Source organism: Colias eurytheme, chromosome 1, assembly GCF_061535395.1.
Source record: "Colias eurytheme isolate Ceu_HAF_F1 chromosome 1, ilColEury1 Martin Lab GWU primary, whole genome shotgun sequence".
Lineage (NCBI taxonomy): Eukaryota > Metazoa > Arthropoda > Insecta > Lepidoptera > Pieridae > Colias > Colias eurytheme.
Window position 1 is genome coordinate 3,622,871 of NC_142980.1, and position 19,866 is coordinate 3,642,736.

Below are 19,866 nucleotides of genomic sequence, written 5' to 3' on the forward strand. Positions count from 1 at the left end.
AAATATTCATGCAAAACTTGAAAATCCATGCAGTACGTAGGTACTTTTTGAGTTTAGCCCGGATATACGTAAAGACATACAGACAAACATTAAACGAATAGTTTTGACTTTCCTATGATTTCAATATTTGTGTAGATATACAATGTAGGTACCAAGAAAATAATTATTGCTCGTTTTTGTTCGATATTGGAGACGGCACCAAGTAGATGCTTGAAATAATCACAGAATGTCTAATTATTACATTAATACATATTTAAGGGGGAGTCTGATACAGCATTACGTGATTTTATGTCGTTCTATAGGTACGATTTTATGGAATCTTTTGTGCGCGAATCGCACTAGGTTTGGCGTGTCTGTCTGTGGCATAGGAATTTTTTTTACTATGTTTGATGAAAATTTGTCAGATAGCTGCCGCCACAAAGTGGCGGATTAATTGCTTTTCACAACTAACTCAATATGGGTATTAAATAAATAGTAACTATATACCTACCTAAAACTACATATGACAAATTTCAATTCCAATATGACGTCGAACACAAAAGGATAAGTTTTTTCTTCAGTTACTTTACAATTGTAATTTTTTGTATTTGTGAAAAAAAGATGTAATTTTTTGTATTTGTGGAAAAAATGTAGGGTATCTAAACAAAGGGAAAATAATACAACATTTTCATTTTTAAACATTTATTATTCATTTTGTGATACATACATTAACATAAAATAATTAAATCTACCAATGGATTACACACTTGGGTCATTAAATAACATAATAATAACTAAAGAACGCTAGTAATTAAGGTACTTGTAGGGACATTATTGGGTAAATATTTAAGAGCTGATGTTCTGAGATTCATCGGAGGCTCCCAAATCTATTCCAGTGTCGTTGGCAGCATCATCCACTTCCTCCTGAAATAATATTCTAGCTTAGATTTAATATTCTAGAAAAAAAATTTATTTTTTTTTTTCATTATAACTCAAGAACGGCTGAATAGATTTTAACGAAAATTGGAACTAAAAAATGGAAAAAAAAAACTCATAAGAATTAGAAAAAAATTACAAAAAATGTTAAATTACCCAACCGACCGAGGCAAATAAATCCATAAAAGAATTGTTCTCTGTTTCGAACATTGTTTTTAAAAAGCAATCATTAAAAAATGAAATAAAAGTGCATGTTTTTATTGAAAATATTATTTTAATTCTTGGAAATTTATCTATTCATACCAATTGGTGTAACTCTGAAAATATTTTTGTTCAATCAGGGAGGACATTACATAGGCATCAATATAACTTTTTTTTTTATTGTCGATTAACTAAAATTTACACGATATATTTACCTTATAGACATCCACGAAGCTCTGCACTTCTTCCAACATTTGCTTGTAGTGTAAATTCTCCTCACGCAAAGCCGCTTTAATCTGGCACAGTCTTTCATTCTCTTTAAGAGCCTCTTCCAACTCTTTTCTATAAAAGATAGAAAGACGTTACACATACTTAATATTTTTTAAGACAATACTTAACCGTCAATACTGGACAAAATTTGACTAAGCAGAAGTTACTAGGTTTTAAATACAAAAATAGTTGTCAAAATCGGTTCACCTAGTTGATAGTTTTGAGTTAATTAACAAACTCACAGAAAAAACAGTCGAATTGAAAAGTTTTTGAAGCTGGTTGCGTCCGCACTTTAACTCGTGTAATATTCTGGTTAAAAGTAGGTCTAGGTATGAACGCGTAATAAAGCGTTTTTTTTTTTATATTTAGGACTACCGTTATTAAATAACCCACGGAAAGAAAACATTTGGAAAAAAGATATTAACTACAGACGTGATGTCCACAAATTCGAGGAAAGTGTGATCTTTCTTAATTTTCAAAAAAAAATGACTTAGACCTCAAGACGTTTGGGATAGTTATAGTTTATATAGATGGGAAATTACCCCATCCATCACCCGCACTCACGTACTAGACTACTAGAGTATCCACCATTCTTGGAACCCGGTATAATATTTCAATTTTATAAAATCTTGATTGATTGATGTCTATTTTTTTCAAATAAATGAGTGGGTAGTGCTTATTATAATTACTAGATATCAAATTATTTTTCGCATTCAAGTGCTATTTGCGGTTTTGAATTCGATGTAATTACGAGTGTGGGCCTAAGAGATTTTGATTCACAAAGCGCACACCATTCTTATTATTCCGAACGAAAAACAAAATATGAAGAGTTTGCTTGAAGGCGCTTATCTCGGGAACTATTGATCCGATGAAAAATTCTCTCAGTGTGAAGTCACATAAATAGTTAGCTCATTTATCGACGAAGGCTATTTATTAAGGCGATTATAGATAAGATCATTCACTATTCGCTCAAGTGAATATTACACTGAGAACATCGAACACATTTCCACGTTATTTCCAAATTTTTTCGAACCACTTCTCTTACATGACATTAGACCTATCCAAATATACCTTACAAGAAGCTTGTATCTAATACACTAGATATAAGCTTCTTGATACCTTATTAATATTCTCATTCCCATTTTAAAACTCGACAACTGGCATTCACAACAGATTTTCGCAACCTCTACCACCGTTTTCGTATTCAATCTATATATTTTTAGGGTAACTTAACATGTGAACTTTAATTAATAATTAATTTTTAATTCAATACTAAAAACTGGTGTTTAAAAAAATATATTTTTTAAATATTTAATTAATCTCATTCTGGACTGCAATTGTTTAGGCAGCCCTTTTGCAATCAATTTAGTTGTTCTAGACCGGGATCCTATATTAACAAGGTATAAGAAATGAGGCTTAGAAGCTATTTTGTGTGTTATCTCATATTTGTCGTATTTTAAGTAATCCCATCGCTATACAGACTAACATTTAATCTTATATATTTGTTTATTAATTATCAACCATTTTAAAAAAGCAGAAAGTTTTCATTTTAACTGTCTTTTTTTTGGGTTTGTACGCAAGACTAAATGAACCAATTTTGATAATAACTATTTTTTTATTTCGAATTTAATTAAAAAAAAAATATATTTTTATTTTAAGTTTTAACCTTTGACAGATTTTTTCACATTTTTAATTACATAAAAGAAGATTCTACAGAATTTAGCAACCCATAGGATTGTTAAACAATGCTCTATTAATATCCACAATTAACTAATTGTGGATATAAATAGAGCATTGTTTAGGAGTAACTACTCTTTTTAAAACTGAAAAAGCACCAAATTAATTTTAATTCCTTTGTTTGATTTGTCTTCATTTGGATAGAGACAATGACTTTAAAAAATGATAGTAGATTATCCTACAGATTATAACAAAGACTTGTATGAAAATTAGAACCAAAAATTGGAATTCTTAACTACAACCAACACAACTATGAAGAAGCTCTTCAAAAGCTTCTATATCTTCCGGAAAACTCTTAAGTATTTTAAAAACGTGATTGATCAATAGAAATTTCTTCTTCTCCTCCTAAAAGTATGCAACTAAGAAAAACAAAAGAATACTGGGATCCATTTTTTGCTTTCTGCAACCGATGCTGGAACCTATAATAAAACACTTGGAAAAATCAATACTATAAAATATCTTACCTTTTCTCTTCAGCTTGTTGATACCAATAGTTGTTGCTATGCAGACGCAGAGCTATACCCCCATCATCCATATCAACTTGCACACTCCTAGTCTCCGACTTCTCATTTTTCTTGTTCTCACTATAACAAAGGAATGTGATTTTTTTATTCAGAAAAATCAGACCAATAAACCAATGTGCAGTAATCAATATTATTACGTAATTTGTGCCTTCTTTATTGATTGAGCTCAGAATAAAATTGTCATATTAACACTTAATTTATTTATTACACACTAAATTAAGGAATTATTAAAGGGTGATTAGAACAATATATCTATGTATACAATGAAAGTTAATGCACTTATTAAATATTAAATCAAAATATTCATTATAATTAATTAAATTCAGACGAAATTCAGGAGAAAGGGGAAAGGTATCCACCAATATTACTTTCTCCTGCCATTACATATATAAGTAAGCAAAATATATATTAAAGCAAGCATACTCTTAAAATTTTATTAGGCTTTACATATTAATTTCACTACAAAAATTATTAAAACATCAGCTTTTGACCTTTTGGTAAGAAAATAGGTAGACAAACAATGTGATTTATTGCATTTATGTTGCGATCTATTTTCGTCCCTGCTTCAAAGTTAATATTATAATTTTATGAAGGGTTTTATACCTACAATGATATTAAGTAAAGCGTAAAAAGCTGTTAGAATATTTACCGGACAAAGTAATCTTCTATTTTCTGTTTTCTCAATGGTGTATTTTTGGTATCATTTTCAGTATTTTCAGACTCCAATAAATTGGATGGCTACACAATTAAAAATAAATTAATAATAGTTAATAAACAATATATTATATCTAACACATCGAATTAATCACTTACAGCACTCATTTTGTTTTTTTTTTCTAAATGCACGGAACACGAATTATTATCAAAATCAAAAGCAGTACAAACAATTAAAATATAAATATTTAAGTTTAGAACTGGAAATGGAAAATATTCAAAAATCAACTTTGTTTGTTACTTTGTAACGTATTGTCAAAGACTAAGCACCGACACAGACCAAGTAGAGGTTGGACACTGACAGTTAAAAAAATTACGGCAGATGTCAAGCAGATGGGCGGGTCCGTAAAAAATTGATTCTTCCGTTCATAAACTTATGCACAAACACAGATCTAGTAGATCTGTGTGCACAAACAAAGATCTATAATTTCATTTATAATAAATTGCACTGTGGCTTTGTAATTATTTAAAACATACAAATAAAACAAAATTATTATTATAAGTTACTTTTTTTGCTGGTTCAATTTTAATTACTGTTATCAGTTTAAAAACCTCAAATTTATAAAGCTCAGTTTAAAAAAAATTGAATGCTTAATCTTAACGTAGATTTACTTAATCCCTTCTAATTTGTGAAATTGAGTTCACACTAAATTCTGAATTTCAAATTGAGTTTGTTTGTCATTCTTTCACATCGCAACAGAGCGATTTAGAGCAGGCTCCAAGGAGATGTTCGTTTGCAAAAATAGCGGACCTAAATCTGACTTCTGATATATATTTTATAGATCTCAGACATCCTATAGACAGATGTTGCCAACCAGTTTTGTGGTCCCCCTCCCCGCACCCCGGTAATTAAATATGGCATACAAAGAAAAAAATAAAAATTTCCAAAACATGCCGTGTGGGCTATCAAAATGTCTCAAATTAACAATTATAGTCCATTGTTTATTGAATCGTAAACAATCGACTATTGTTAATTATTTAAAATAATAATTTAAAGATATTCATGAGTTTTCAATCTATAGTTGGTTTAAAGTTAACTCAAAAATGGAGCATTTTCGTAAAATTTCTAAAAAATCTTAGAGAAAGTGTAAGAAATGTTATAGTATGCTATATATTCGTGATCTACTCAATAAGCTCTTTCATTTGATACCCCACACGGCATGTTTTGGAAGTTTTTATTTCTTTCTTTGTATGCCATATTTAATTACCGGGGTGCGGGGAGGGGGACCACAAAACTAGTTGGCAACATCTGTCTATAGGATGTCTGGGATCTATACAATATTTATCAGAAGTCAGATTTAGGTCCGCTATTTTTGCAAACGAACATCTCCTTGGAGCCTGCTCTAATCTTCACTACATAGTATAAAACAAAGTCGCATTCCCTGTCCCTATGTCCCTATGTCCCTTTGTACGCTTAAATCTTTGAAACTACGCAACGGATTTTGATGCGGTTTTTTTTAATAGATAGAGTGTTTCAAGAGGAAGGTTTATATGTATAATAACATCCATTAAATAGTGGAGACGTACTGTTATTTTTGAGGTTTCTAATGTGATGTCATGAAATTACATTTTTTCCGCTTACATTGCAAACGCAGGCTGAACCCTACGAGTTTTATCAAAATAATGTACTAAGTATTATACACATTGAAAAGGTCTATAGAAAAGTCCGCGATGGTATATGTCTATCTCTTATGGATAACCCACAATAACTTTTTTTTGTCATTTACTTTTTACGACAAATAATGGCTAATTTTCGATGTGATTTTAACCAATACAGCATTAATCCTTAACCAATTAAATACCTGGCACAGATAATCTTTAGATCCTGCGAAAGAACATAGGCTACCTTTTATTAGGCGAAATATGTACCACGGGCGAAGCCGGGGCGGACCGCTAGTAATATATATAAATCTCGTGTCACAATGTTTGTCCTCAATGGTCTCCTTAACCACTTAACCGATTATAATAAAATTCGCATACCATGTGCAGTTCGATCCAACTTGAGAGATAGGATAGTTTAAACATGTAGGTACCACGGGCGAAGCCGGGGCGGACCACTAGTTATACTATATAATTTTGGCATCTGGAGATAGTTCGATGTGAGCTAAATAGATAAAGAGTGACAATTTGTTTCCGTGGTGAGCAAAAATATTTAGATTTCAAAATCACAGTATTTCTCTTGGATATTAAAATATGTCATAATAATACTTTTATATTAGGTACCTTAGTTAGGTACATATTATTTCACTCAAGAGAGTGAAATAAGTGCCGTGGTTATTTGTTATTAAATCCTCAACCAGTACCTAATTTACATAAATGTTTGTTCTAATCACGTTTTAATTCACGAGCGCCTGAGCATCATCGACCAACCACTTTTCACGACAGTGACATTTCAAGTGAGTGCTGTCACATTAAGTGAATACTTAATTTATTAAAAAACTTATTCTCCACCTTTTATTGTTATTATTTCGGATAGTGTAGAGTTTTTTATCTCAGAAGTGTTTAAAATAATAAACACAATTTAAGATTAATTTAAAAATTAAAGCTAATTTGATGTTGTGTCATTCGCCACGAAAGAAGTCCTACGGTACCTAAAAGTACGAACTAAATTTGACAGATCGGACATATGGTTCAAGTCGCTGCAACGTGTTACCGAAACATTATAATTGGTAGGCAATTGGTAGGTATTGATCCTATAAATTTTCTCAATGTCACATAGGTCATAGCTAGTTAGTCTGTTCTCTTTGCACAGTACGTTTATGTCACAATTTTATTGGCTGATTTGTGTATCGAAAATCTGTTCACCAATCGCAGTGAGGGTTTTTAATTTTAATTTTTAACTCTGCGAGTTAGAAGTAGATAACGTATTTATTCTATTCTACCGGCGAGGTGACCCAGCTGACCGCTACCTACCTGGTGATCGCTACTTGCAACAGATAGTTGTTTTACTAAAGGCAAAAGTAAGTAAAATCTTTACTTAAAGCTATACATTTAATCAATTAAATCTATGTATATCTTGAGAAAAAGATTAATATAGGGATTATAAGTTATCAATGGCCGCTTTGATAGCAGACAATTAATTTCATAACTTTTATTACTCTGATTAAATCACGTATTATTACAGGCTAAAAATCAATCATGGGTCGTAAATTTGTCGTTGGTGGTAATTGGAAGATGAATGGTGATAAGAACCAAATCAATGAAATTGTCAACACCTTGAAGAAGGGTCCTTTAGACCCCAATGCTGAGGTATGTGCTATATACCTATTCGTACAGATCGTTGTATCTCTACAAATAATAAATACAATAATTTTAAAAGTGAAACTTTTATTACTTCGTCTCAAACTTTTTGGTCTGTGTAGCGCATGTCGCGTGTATCGCGGCTGCCGAGTAGGTATACCTACTCGGCAGCCGACCGTCACGCGACATGCGCTACACAAAGCAGTGTTCGGAACCGTTCGAACAGTTTCACTTTTACCGTGGTTTCATAAAACCACACAACATTTTTCAATTTTCAGGTGATTGTTGGTGTGCCGGCAATCTACTTGTCCTACGTCAAGGGCATCATTCCTGACAACATCTCGGTGGCCGCCCAAAACTGCTGGAAGGTGCCCAAAGGAGCATTTACCGGTACATATATTATTCTAGAACTTAAAAATATTTCCTCATCATGATTTTAACTCGAATTTACTTAAATTTTTTTGTATCAAATTAGGAAAATTTTATTTTGGTTTTATGATATATGACATGTACAATTTTTGGTACAGGTGAAATCTCTCCGGCTATGATCAAGGACATTGGTGCGAATTGGGTGATCCTGGGGCACTCTGAGCGCAGAACCATCTTTGGTGAAAAAGACGACCTGGTTGCTGAGAAGGTATTATACAGACTTCATAAATAATAGATGTTTTGGGATTACTAACTGTCATTCATAATATTATTTTGACTACATGTAAATAGGATTTCGTTGTATTTACAGTCTTTAATATCTAAATACATGTACAATATATCTTATGATTATTTTCTACTAACTTTCCGCCCGCGGCTTCGCCCGCGTTCTCAAAGAAAAACCCGCATTGTTCCCATTCCCGTAGGATTTCCAGGATAAACCTATCCTATGTGTTTATCCAAGTTACCCTCTATACTATGTGTGCTAAATTTCATGCAAATACATCCAAGGAATAAAGTTTAAGGTTAAAAGTTTCATACAAACTTCTATCCCCTTTTTTACCCCTTTAGGGGATGAATTTTCTAACATCCTTTCTTAGGGGACGCCTACGTTATGACATCTACCTGCATGCCAAATTTCAGCCCGATACGTCCAGTGGTTTGGGCTGTGCGTTGATAGATCACTATATCAGTCACCTTTGAGTTTTATATATATAGATTACATTATTTTATATTACAGGTGGCCCATGCCCTTGAATCGGGCTTGAAGGTTATCGCTTGCATCGGCGAGACGCTTGAAGAGAGAGAGGCTGGTAAAACCGAAGAGGTGGTTTTCAGGCAAACACAAGCCTTGGTGCCAGCTATTGGCAACAATTGGGACAAGGTCGTCCTGGCCTATGAGCCTGTCTGGGCCATTGGGACTGGCAAGACTGCCTCCCCTGCTCAGGTATGTGAACATATAAATTATTATTCGATTTTCAAAAGCAATTCTTATTAATGTGCTATTTTCATTTAAATGTCTTCCTCAAACTCAAACATTCATTTATTCAATTAGACTACTATTTAGTAGCACTTTCGAATCGTCATTACGTAAGTTTTTTTTAACATTTACCACTGTAAGTATGTAACATTACGTAAATTTGGATTTTTTGTATCAATTATTATTAGATTTTCAAAAGCAATTCTTATTACTGTGCTATTTTCATTTTAATGTCTTCAAAAATATTTTTCTAATCTTATCTATTTAATTTGATATAATGATAGAAGATATTTTTATTAGTCGTTGTTACTTGCAAATTATCTAATAACTATGTTTTCGCCCGCGGCTTCGCCCGCGCAGTCAAAGAAAAACCCGCATAGTTACCGTTCCCGTGCGATTTCCGGGATAAAACCTATCCTATGTGTTAATCCAAGTTACCCTTTATATGTGTGCTTAATTTCATTGTAATCGGTTCATTAGTTTTTACGTGAAAGAGTAACAAACATCCATACATCCATACTTACAAACTTTCGCCTTTATAATAGTATTAAGATCTAATTATTTTGCCATAGTATTGTTTTTTATTAATCATTCTATATGTCCACAGGCTCAAGAGGTCCACGCATCTCTCCGCAACTGGATCTCCAAGAACGTATCAGCTGATGTAGCGCAGGCTGTACGCATTCAATACGGGGGGTCGGTGACTGGCGCGAATGCCAAGGAATTAGCTAATTGTGCTGACATCGATGGGTTCCTCGTTGGGGGCGCCAGCCTGAAGCCCGAGTTCGTGGATATCGTGAACGCCACTAAATGAGTGTGTACCTTCCAGATATTCCCCCCTTGCTTGATGTAATGGTTATGAGGCATTGCGAAGTTTGTAGCCAGCGGCGAATTTTTTTATAAGGCAACATCGTAGGACGCATATTTTTGAAGTGTTTACCTACATATACAATTTTTTCTAATTGAGCAAAACTTTTTGAAGGAAAATTTTGGCCATTGTACCATCAGCGATTTATACAAACTTCCATTGCATTCGTGACCACATACAAGGGAGGAACCCGTTCGTACACGGTTATTTCGTTCTCGAAAATCAGTGTACCCGAGAGATTAGAGAAGAAATACTCAGTGATATGAATGGGCAGCGACTGTGTCGTATGGACTGATTCTACAAGTCAAAGTGACATGCATAATCTCGTGAAAAACATTTAATAAGTGTCTATTTAACCACCAACAATATTTAGTACTGGATATACATGCATACATACATACATAAAGTATGAATTCTTATTGCATTTAAAATTTAAACAAAAATCTTCATTTTATCAGTACTAAATGTTGTATCAACTTATTACTAAGTAATCATGTATTGGAACTTAAAATAAGTGTATTTCTACGCACAATTATGATTTGATTTGTTTTATCAGTCAGTTTGCGTTAAGTCAGTTTGTTTGTCATATGTTGATATTTTTTCGACTGTTATTTTTTATCGGCTCGTCTGATAAATCGTTAAGGTTAAGTTTATTTCCATTTGTTTTAAATGTGCGTATATTTAAATAAAAGTCTATGTCGTATATAAATTGTTTTTTATTAACAAGCCCGTTACACAATTAAATCTAGTTTGAGCGATGCTTATTTTAATAATATCTTAAGTATCAAATAACCATTTATCCATTGTACCATTTTCATCCCGTTCTTAATAAAAATACACAATAATTTTTACACCTCAATTCATTGCTCATATTTTTATGCAGGTACAATTAACGTATAAGATTATACAATACAAAATTAATAGTCCTATTATCCTATACAATACCATAGTACTACATAATTGTATTTTATATAAAAATATGGAATGAAGCAAATGCATATAATCTCATACATAAAGTATGTTTACAATATTTTCTGACAAAGTACTATGTTTTTAATTTTTTTTTTTAACATTTTAACTGGCCTTCAGCAGAAAAATTAAGGCGTCATTTATCTTATTGAATGCGTCAGCGATTGTATTTTATACTCGTACCACAGAATACCTAATAGTATCTAACGCTACTATACCACAACAATATTGATAAAACTGTTGATGTAAAATATACAAGCTAAATAAAAGATGCAGAGGCCAGAGGGTTATATTCATGTAGACATTTTTAATGTTCCCTCCACGAATCGCGATGCTATCTTTTCGTACTACTTGCTGTCGAATGTATGTTTCATCGCGAGGACGCAGGAGAGTCGCTCTTGAATGGTTGAAAGTTGAAACTTATTTAATTTTATCGCCTTAATTTTTGAGGTAGATTGGGTACTCAAAAATGCTATAGAGTAACATTTATTTTATTATCCGCTTATCCAAATAGAACTATCCTAGATTAGACTTAATTATGTTGGATGATTAAAATATTTTTGATTCCACATGCCACCTTAATAAAATTAAATATTTATAAGTGTTTCTAATTTTTATAACTCCACATAGGTACTTGTTAATATAGCAATGTATTATGTCAAATGTGGCCCACCAACTCCTAATACATATATTAACTATAAATTTTAAAATCACAGGAGCAGAGGCACTTTATAATACCAAGTACCAACTCCATTCATATGATAATATTGATCATTCATACGTCGTTAAGAGTAAAATTATAACTAAATGAATGTAAAATTTCAAGTCTGGTAACGCACTAAAATCTAAGATGTAAACCAAAATGCTAGTGATTATCTAAAACTGCTGGTCCCAAAAACGGCAGATGTTTAACCACAGGCTCTCCGTAACTAAATAAATCTCGGACAGGTTCGAACCATCTTGCTATAAATGACAGTATCAGTAGCCAGAATAAAATCTTGACGATCCAGTCGAGGAAGTAAAGACTGAAAAAGAAATAGAAGAATATTATATCAAGAATCAAAGAAATTTCATTGCTCATTAGTCATTACTAGTCAAGCATTTAACAATAGGAATAATAATATTTTATGAGCCAATCTAATACATTAAGATACAGTGCAAGTTAAAAGGATGTCTCTCTAAGAGATCACGAGAGGAGATTAGATGTATACTTACAAGTTGTGATAATGTCTGTTTAAGTAGATCTTGTTAGGATCTTCCTTGAAGCAGAACACTCGACCGCCCTCAACACAGCTATGCAGATATTGCACTTTATCCACCTCCGTCAGATCTGTGTTAAATCTTTTGTTATCCTCCTCTGTTAGTTGTAATTTAATGTTATCATAATTCGGGCAAGGGAAGCTCCATGGTCTTATTGTGAAGTATTGCAGTACTTCTAGACCTTGACTTATTCGTTCTTGAACTCGAAGCATGCTGAAAAAAAAAAATTGTTTTTTTAAGTACCTAGAAATACTTTTCCATTACGTTGTACGAGATTACGATAGAATACATTAAGCTGTAATGTAATTTATTCCTCACAAAGTTATTACATTTTTTTTGTTACTAATTGTGATGTTATCTTTATTATTTATAATCTAATGTAGTTGCTGTTTCTGTATGAAATTCTGTAAAGTTACAAATACGTATTTTAAAATATATCTTTATCACTTACAATCGCTTTTGTCCGGTAATAAGCAACAGAAAGTCTATGCAATAAGCTGGCAATAGGTGGTAAAATATTCTCTTGAACTCGTGTAATGCATAATTCGTGGTTATGTCACCATTGGGGTACCACAGCGGCCACGCGAGAGGGTATTTGCGGCCATAATCCTTAGCAATGGTGAGCACCTCTCCCCAAGTTGTAGGCTTCTGATGGCCAATGTTAATATTGTATATTGGGATCACCTCAGGCCTGTTGGAGAGTAACTTGAATTAACAATAGTGAAGGAAGTAACAAAATAAAGTGTGATGGAAAAATATCGTGTCAAACTTGCATTTCTTGCAATTATATCTCCTTTCACAACCGGTGTTTCTCCGAAAAACGTTATCTGATTGGATTAAAAAACTCTATCTTTATGTAGACGTAAAGCGTGACTTCGTTAAGATAAGACATAGTTTTGTCATTGTGGTAGGGTATCCATGGGCGTAGCCACGGTGGGGCAGGGTGGGGCACTTGCCCCACCCTGGCTCTGACCTGGAAGGTACCTAACCAAATCTAAAAATCGAAATTATCTAGGTACTGACTACAAAACTTAATATCCGTTAAAAAATTCTCACTCTAAACTTGTCAGTCGACACAAAAAAAATTGCGATCTAAACAAAAAGCTTGCGCTTCTATGTTACATGATTTACCTAAACCACTTTTGGTGCCAGAAAAAGTAGTGTAGTACTGTTACCCCATTCAAAGCTGTTTTTTTTAGCCAAATTCGCACTAAATTTCCCATCCAATTTCACTTTTGTTTAAGGATAAGTTACTGACCATAAAAGCACAAAATGCTGACAGATCCAGGTGGAGCTACGCTCGAAATCTTACATAAAATATTTTGGCCGATGTCTCGGAAACTATCCATTTTAAGGCAAAAAATATTGGGATTTTTTTGTAGGTAGTAAAATTTTACATCTTTTATACTTTGTAAACTTTTTGTAAAACTTTCCGTTTACGATTTATGGCCTATTTAATGAGCCGGTTAATCATCTTTGGCAAGTAACTCTTTAAATATTGGATTAATCAATGAAATGCATAGGCATTAATATACATATGCATTATCCATTTATTAAGATTACTTTATTTGAAACTTTTTTTTCTAATGCTTTTTTTAGTTATTTAAAGTTTGGCGATAAATAGTAAATTTCAAGGTACCTATGTATGTTTCGTATATAATATTTCGTACAACTAAATAATATTGAATAATTATTTCATATTCGGATGCAAGAATAAAATAAAGGAAAATATTTAAAAAAATGTATTAAAAATTTTCTATAAGAAAAATATCAAAAATTTTGCCGTTTCGGAAACGGTGAAAATCCACTTGCATTGGAAATTTCTTCTTCGTTTTTATTACATCCATAAAAAAACTTTTGGCCTGCCACGTCACCCGCCGAGCGGCGGCATTTCTACATTTTATGTGGAACAACTCAAAAAATATGAGCACTAGAAAAAAATTTCAAACAAAACTTGAAGAGAATAAAGTGACCCAAAAACTATGTACATATATGCATTTTATTCATTAATCCAATATTTGAACGATCAACCGGTTCATCAAATAGGCCATAAACCGTAAATAGTAAGTGTTACAAAAAATTTACATGATATAAAATATGCGAAATTTTACTTTCTACAAAAAAAATCTAAGCAACTTTTGCCCTAAAGTAGATAGTTTTCGAGATATCGGTCAAAAACTATAAGATTACGAGCAAAGCTCCACCTGGATCTGTCTGCATTTTGTGTTTTTATGGCCATAACTAGCTTTCCACCCGCAGCTTCACCCGCGCAGTCAAAGAAAAACCCGCATAGTTCCCGTTCCCGTGGGATTTCCGGGATAAAACCTATCCTATTTCCCGGGATAAAAAGTAGCCTATGTCCTTTCTCGGATATCAAAATATCTCTTTACCAAATTTCATGCAAATTGGTTCAGTAGTTAAGGCGTGATTGAGTAACAGACAGACAGACAGAGTTACTTTCGCATTTATAATATTAGTATGGATATGTGACCATTAACCTAAAACAAACATGAAATCGGAAGTGCAAGGTTTTGCTTTATTTACTGAGTTATTTAAAATGGTTTATTTTTCTATTTACATAGACCTATATTTTATGGTAAAAAGGAATTATATTATTGTATTAGACAGATAAACTACATATATAATATAGGGATGAAATTTGCAACATAAACGGCTGTAGGTATCTTTTGTTTGTTTTGATTTATATTCATTATTATTTCAGCTTGATACCGCCACGCGTTCTTGAAAAGGTATTCGCACAACAAAGTTTGCCTGTCGGTTTGTCTGTCAACACACTTTTTCTCAGGAACGCGTAGAGTTATCAAGCTGAAATTTATATCGAATACTCAAGTCTACGGTCTAATTCTAAAGCTGTAAAAAAATCAAACTTATAAGCCAACGCAATCAAAAGATACAGACATTTTATGCTACAAATTATCGCAAATTTCGACATTCGCAAGGGAATCAAAACCTGCATTGTACTTCCCGTGAACACAGAGTCTTGAAATTTGGTTAAAAGCAATGTCTTATAGCACAGATAAAGGAAAATTGCTCAAACATACATTTTAGAGTTACAACTTAATAAAAAGTAGGTTTGTTCGGAGCCCTCGGTGCGCGAGTCCGACTCGCACTTGGCCGGTTTTTTTTTTGCCCCACCCTGTGCCCATGGCTAGCTACGCCCATGAGGGTATCTATGGTACTCACTTTTCTTTCCTGTTCGACTCAATCATGCCCAAAGCAATGATAGCATTGATTGCGGTGTCCACTGGTATGACCTGTGCGAGCAAGCTCCCGTCGCAAAGCATGCTTCGGATCGCGCCCTTACCAGCACCCAGCATCAAACCCACGGGACCGTTGAGGTTATCCACCCAACCTGGCAGAGGTTCTGCTAAAGCTGGACACACTGGAAATAAAATAAATAAATTGTTTACTTCTTTCCGCAACTTACATGCCAAAATATTCATAACTAGCTACGCCTCATGGTTTCACCCGCCTTGCTCTTCTCCTATTGGTCTAAGCGTGATGATATATGTATAGCCTTCCTCGATGAATGGGCTAACTACTTAACTCCGAAAGAATTTTTCAAATTGGACCAGTAGTTCCTGAGATTAGCGCGTTCAAACAAACTCTTCAGCTTTATAATATTAGTAAAGATGATATAAGCTTCTTGGTATAGATTAACGTACAAAATACAGGCTATATATAATAATATGGTAGAAATACCGCGGTAAGAGTTGCAGTCGCCGCGGTCGCCTTTTCCTTTGTAAAGGGTTATGATGTTAGCGTCACGCATATCCAGTGGCACTTTACCCCGATTCCAACACGCAAAACAGGCGATAACTTAACTATTTCGGGGAGGATTCCGTCAGGATCCAAGTCGTTGGAGGATGGTGGCATTCGATTTAAGACATCTTGATTTATGTCAGCAGGTTGCGAATATAGCGCTGATAGTGTTCAACCCATCTTGATAATTGGCGGTCACCATTCGTAATGAGAGTCCCATCCACTTCCTTTAGAATTCCGGTCTTCTTCGGTAGAGGTCCAAGAGCCTTTTTTACTACAATGCTAGTTTTTTATGTATGTACATAGGATACTAGCATTGTATTATTATCATATACATTTTACATTGAGACCGCTACGTCATATTTCAATAGAAATTTCTACTCTTTACGGACATTTTGATACGCTACGTTTGCGTAATGATGATATCAGTATTCCTAGAATAGCTTTTCAAGTTTAGGCCTTAACGCTTTCTCAGTACGAGAGGTAATGTTAGTTTACATTTAATTATAACATTGTATAATGGACATGTTTTTATTATTTTTTGCTATGAGTCTCTTTTAATTGATGGATTTGTATTAAAATGTATACCTATCTTCTTATATATAAAAATGAATCGCAAAATGTGTTGGTAAGCGCATAATTCGAGAACGGCTGAACCGATTTCGATAATTCTTTTTTGATTATATTCCTTGAAGTACGAGGATGGTTCTTATGTAGAGAAAACGTAAACATGTACCACGGGCGAAGCCGGGGCGGACCGCTAGTTTTATATATCTAATAAAGCATGCATATATGTATAGGCAAAATCGTGTTAAGTCTATATTTTATATCTCAGTGTTTACATGTAATAGACATCTGTAATACGCATGTACGCATGCAGGTATTGATCGGTCAGTACTTACCTGTAAAGTGTAAACCCTCATTATCTATGGCTACCTAGTTATCTATGAGTTGCAATAGACGTAGCTCTGCACATTCTACGAGATAAATTTTAAATGAATGCAACTTAATTAATTAAATTCAACGAATCGGTACTATGTATAAATAATCTTGATATGACACGATTGTAGTATAGGTACCTTTTAGTAGTATGTAGTTTTTGTATTTTCAATAAAATTTTCTTATTCTAAAAAATTAAGTATTCAAACATTATAGAACTAATTGTATAAAACGGAGCTTTATAATCTCGTTCATAAGCTGATTTTTAATTATTATCTTGGAAGTCAAATGTAACAAGCTTATGAACTAATATAATTTAATTCTAAATAGTTTCAAACGTGAAACTATGTAAAAAATTGCATAAATCGTGAATTACTTACGACTACGTTAACACTGTAAGATCGTGTGAATTTTAAACTAGATTATTTATAATTTTTTCTCATAAACAAGTTGTCACGAACAAAACATTTGATATTTATAACCTTTGTTATCAATGCATTAATAATAACTTCCATACACTTACCTATACTCGGTCTTGCAATAACCACTGGTAAAGATTCAAACGCTTCCGCGACAATGGATTCGGCTAGTCTCTTAGAGAAGGTATAGCAGTTTGGATGGGCGCCCAAAAGTGAAGGAGTCAGGAGCGCTAATTGCTTATCATCCAGCCATTCTATGAGTCTCATTATGTCAGATGGTTGTACGGTTGGTGCATGGATCTGAAATCATTGTAAATATCAATTAATAAAAATAATACAATCTTTGTTTTACCAAAACATCATAACCTTACATAATAATTGCACTGTCTCTTGAACTAGAAAAGATCTGTATCTCAAGAGCAATCAGTTTTTATTTGCAAAAAAAAATATGTAGCTTAAATCAAAGACTAACTGCAAACTATTGTAAATTTTTTTTAGGTACTTTGAAAATCTTTTGTATTTGATAAAATCTAATTGATTATGTAAATGATGGCATAAATTATAATACTATGAGAATATAGCTTTTATGGCTTTTTTTTGTGTAGTGTTTCTCGATGTTAGCCAGAAGTGCTGCTACATCGTAACACGAACGCGTTGGTGAACAGCCCCCCTACATTACGACGACGACGACGATTGATTACGTCAATCTCATACATTCCTAATCTATTCTATTTAACTTTACGCTAATAGAAAGCCCCTTGTCTAGGGGGGCAGATTCACACTGTTAGCGACATACATGCGACATACGCAACGGCGTCCCCACTTGATAGGAATCACGAACCTCGGCTTGGGCTGTCGCTTGAGTGGAGGAGGCTGGAAAGGCCGGCATCGGTCGGGCAGTTTTTATGGCATAGTAACATAAAACATGAAGATTTTTTCATTGCTAGTATTATAAGATACTACCTAATAGTCGTTAATTTTGAACTCGTAATGTTTTGCGCGATTTTATTAAGTATTTTTTGGGGCTTGACTTTTGTGTTAAAGATGCTTACAATACCTTTACCTTTTCCTCCAAAACCGTATAATCAGGATAGCAGAACGCGGTAGATAGATGCACCACCAGTTGCAGCTTCTTCAATCTTTTAGCCACATTTAGAGTCCTTTGAGTGCCGCAAGTGTTCATATTAACATTGTCCTTTAATGGTGCTTCTAGCCTTAACGTCGCAGCGAAGTGAAACACTAAGTATATTTCTTCGGATAGTTTTTCTATATCATTGTCCGATAGACCAAAGTTCTCGAAGAGCACGTCACCCTGTAATGCCTTTATCTTCTTGAAGCTTGTTGGACGTTCGTTCCTTATGCGGTCGAAGAGCTGGAAACAAAATTTAGGGTTTTATACTTTTTATGTATTTTGACGAAATGGATGTTTGTCTATTTAATATTGAAAGCAGTTAAAAGTATTACAATTTTGAAGTGAAACTTCTTTAGGCGTGTTGAGAGTAATTTCAAAGTCACGTCATGGCAATACCGTCACGTCATGGAGTAAGGCGACCATTTTGGTATCTTTGAATCTTACCAAAGAAGTTTGACTTCTGACACGTGTGCTCGGCACTCACGCTCTTTTTTATTTGTCTTGTACCTAATATTTTACGTTTTCGCATATTGGTAGAAAGCATAGTGTTTCTAGCGTAATAATGAATGAAAGGAACTTTTGATTCTTCGACATGCCGGCCGGTTGATGATGATGTTGATGATGTTTTCCTTCACCGTTCGAGCAGTGGTGTATATATGTTATGTGCAGATAAATTGGAAAATCAAATCATTTACTGCACGCCGCGCCACCGCTTGGTCTCGAACCCCTAGCTTATCGATTTGATGTCCGAGGTCCTCACCACTAAGCCACCACTGCTTTATTTTTATTCACGGATTGGATTTTATGTATTCCGACGTAATTGATGTATGGAATATTTAAAGTGGAAAAAGTGTTATTTTTTTATTTGTTATGTTCAAGGGTATTAAAATATAAATGAATGGAACCCACTTTTTGCATCAATAAGTTAAGGCTGGAAGCATAACATAGTAATAGAGATTTTCTAATGTATTTTACTATATCAGAAAATTCCAACGTAGTTTATCATACCAGTGACCTATTTAGGCTGAGGTAACGTGGAGGTAACCTATATTATGTTTTGCACTAGATAATTAAATATCTCCATTGAAGCAAATCGAGTCAAGCACTCGGTAATCATTCCGCTCAGTCGGCATAGCAATATGTTATTGTATCCGAAAGAGACATAATATTTATTATGTTAATCCGCTTAGAGGCAGCTTTTTTTTTAAATAACATTGGAGCGTCTGTGTTTAATATTGAAATAGCCGATTTTTACCAAAATAGAAATTTTAAAAATATTTATATGTCTGTCTGTTTGTTTCGGAACGACTGGACTGATTTTGACAGGACTTTCACTGACAGGCAGCTGCTTATAATGGGTAATTTAGGCTATTGTCTATACCGATATTCCCACATGAACATTAGGATTCAAAGGAATAAACTCAGTCACGCGCGCGGGTGAAACCGCGGGGTGCAGCTAGTGAATGATATTTCGGAAGTCTAAGTTC

General features: G+C 33.7%; 3 protein-coding genes across 3 annotated transcripts in view; 1 reads left to right on the forward strand and 2 right to left on the reverse strand.

The window, feature by feature from the left end:
* Positions 1 to 664: 664 nt before the first annotated feature.
* On the reverse strand, positions 665 to 4,645 carry LOC149910949 (uncharacterized). The gene is made up of 5 exons (XM_090104489.1): positions 4,461 to 4,645; positions 4,297 to 4,385; positions 3,588 to 3,707; positions 1,332 to 1,458; positions 665 to 903 (listed from the first exon to the last, which is right to left on the reverse strand). The coding sequence occupies exons 1-5, from the start codon at positions 4,467 to 4,469 to the stop codon at positions 826 to 828; spliced, it is 423 nt and encodes a 140-aa protein (XP_089960615.1). The 5' UTR covers positions 4,470 to 4,645; the 3' UTR covers positions 665 to 825.
* A 2,471-nt stretch (positions 4,646 to 7,116) lies between these two features.
* Tpi (triose phosphate isomerase) lies at positions 7,117 to 10,552 on the forward strand. Its single transcript, XM_090101435.1, has 6 exons — positions 7,117 to 7,321; positions 7,486 to 7,610; positions 7,880 to 7,991; positions 8,129 to 8,238; positions 8,770 to 8,976; positions 9,617 to 10,552. Exons 2-6 carry the CDS (start codon positions 7,500 to 7,502, stop codon positions 9,821 to 9,823), a joined length of 747 nt encoding a protein of 248 aa, XP_089957561.1. The 5' UTR covers positions 7,117 to 7,321; positions 7,486 to 7,499; the 3' UTR covers positions 9,824 to 10,552.
* A 28-nt stretch (positions 10,553 to 10,580) lies between these two features.
* Positions 10,581 to 19,866, reverse strand: part of LOC149910951 (putative fatty acyl-CoA reductase CG5065) — a 28,195-nt gene continuing 18,909 nt past the window's right edge. Inside the window, exons 3-8 of the mRNA XM_090101422.1 lie at positions 18,311 to 18,619; positions 17,352 to 17,547; positions 15,311 to 15,509; positions 12,558 to 12,797; positions 12,062 to 12,319; positions 10,581 to 11,871 (exon numbers count right to left, since the gene is read on the reverse strand). Coding sequence (XP_089957548.1) covers positions 11,712 to 11,871; positions 12,062 to 12,319; positions 12,558 to 12,797; positions 15,311 to 15,509; positions 17,352 to 17,547; positions 18,311 to 18,619 — 1,362 coding nt within the window. The 3' untranslated portion in view covers positions 10,581 to 11,711. The remainder of the gene's footprint in view (positions 11,872 to 12,061; positions 12,320 to 12,557; positions 12,798 to 15,310; positions 15,510 to 17,351; positions 17,548 to 18,310; positions 18,620 to 19,866) is intronic.

Bases quoted from the DNA above. Each gene is read 5' to 3' on its own strand.
- LOC149910949 (XM_090104489.1), bottom strand. The intron at 3,708-4,296 runs GTAAATATTCTA...CCTTTGTTATAG, and splicing joins ATAGAAGATTACTTTGTCCG to TGAGAACAAGAAAAATGAGA. The intron at 904-1,331 runs GTAAATATATCG...ATATTATTTCAG, and splicing joins GCTTCGTGGATGTCTATAAG to GAGGAAGTGGATGATGCTGC.
- Tpi (XM_090101435.1), top strand. From the start codon at position 7,500: ATGGGTCGTAAATTTGTCGTTGGTGGTAATTGGAAGATGAATGGTGAT. The intron at 7,611-7,879 runs GTATGTGCTATA...TTCAATTTTCAG, and splicing joins CTTTAGACCCCAATGCTGAG to GTGATTGTTGGTGTGCCGGC. The intron at 7,992-8,128 runs GTACATATATTA...TTTTTGGTACAG, and splicing joins GCCCAAAGGAGCATTTACCG to GTGAAATCTCTCCGGCTATG.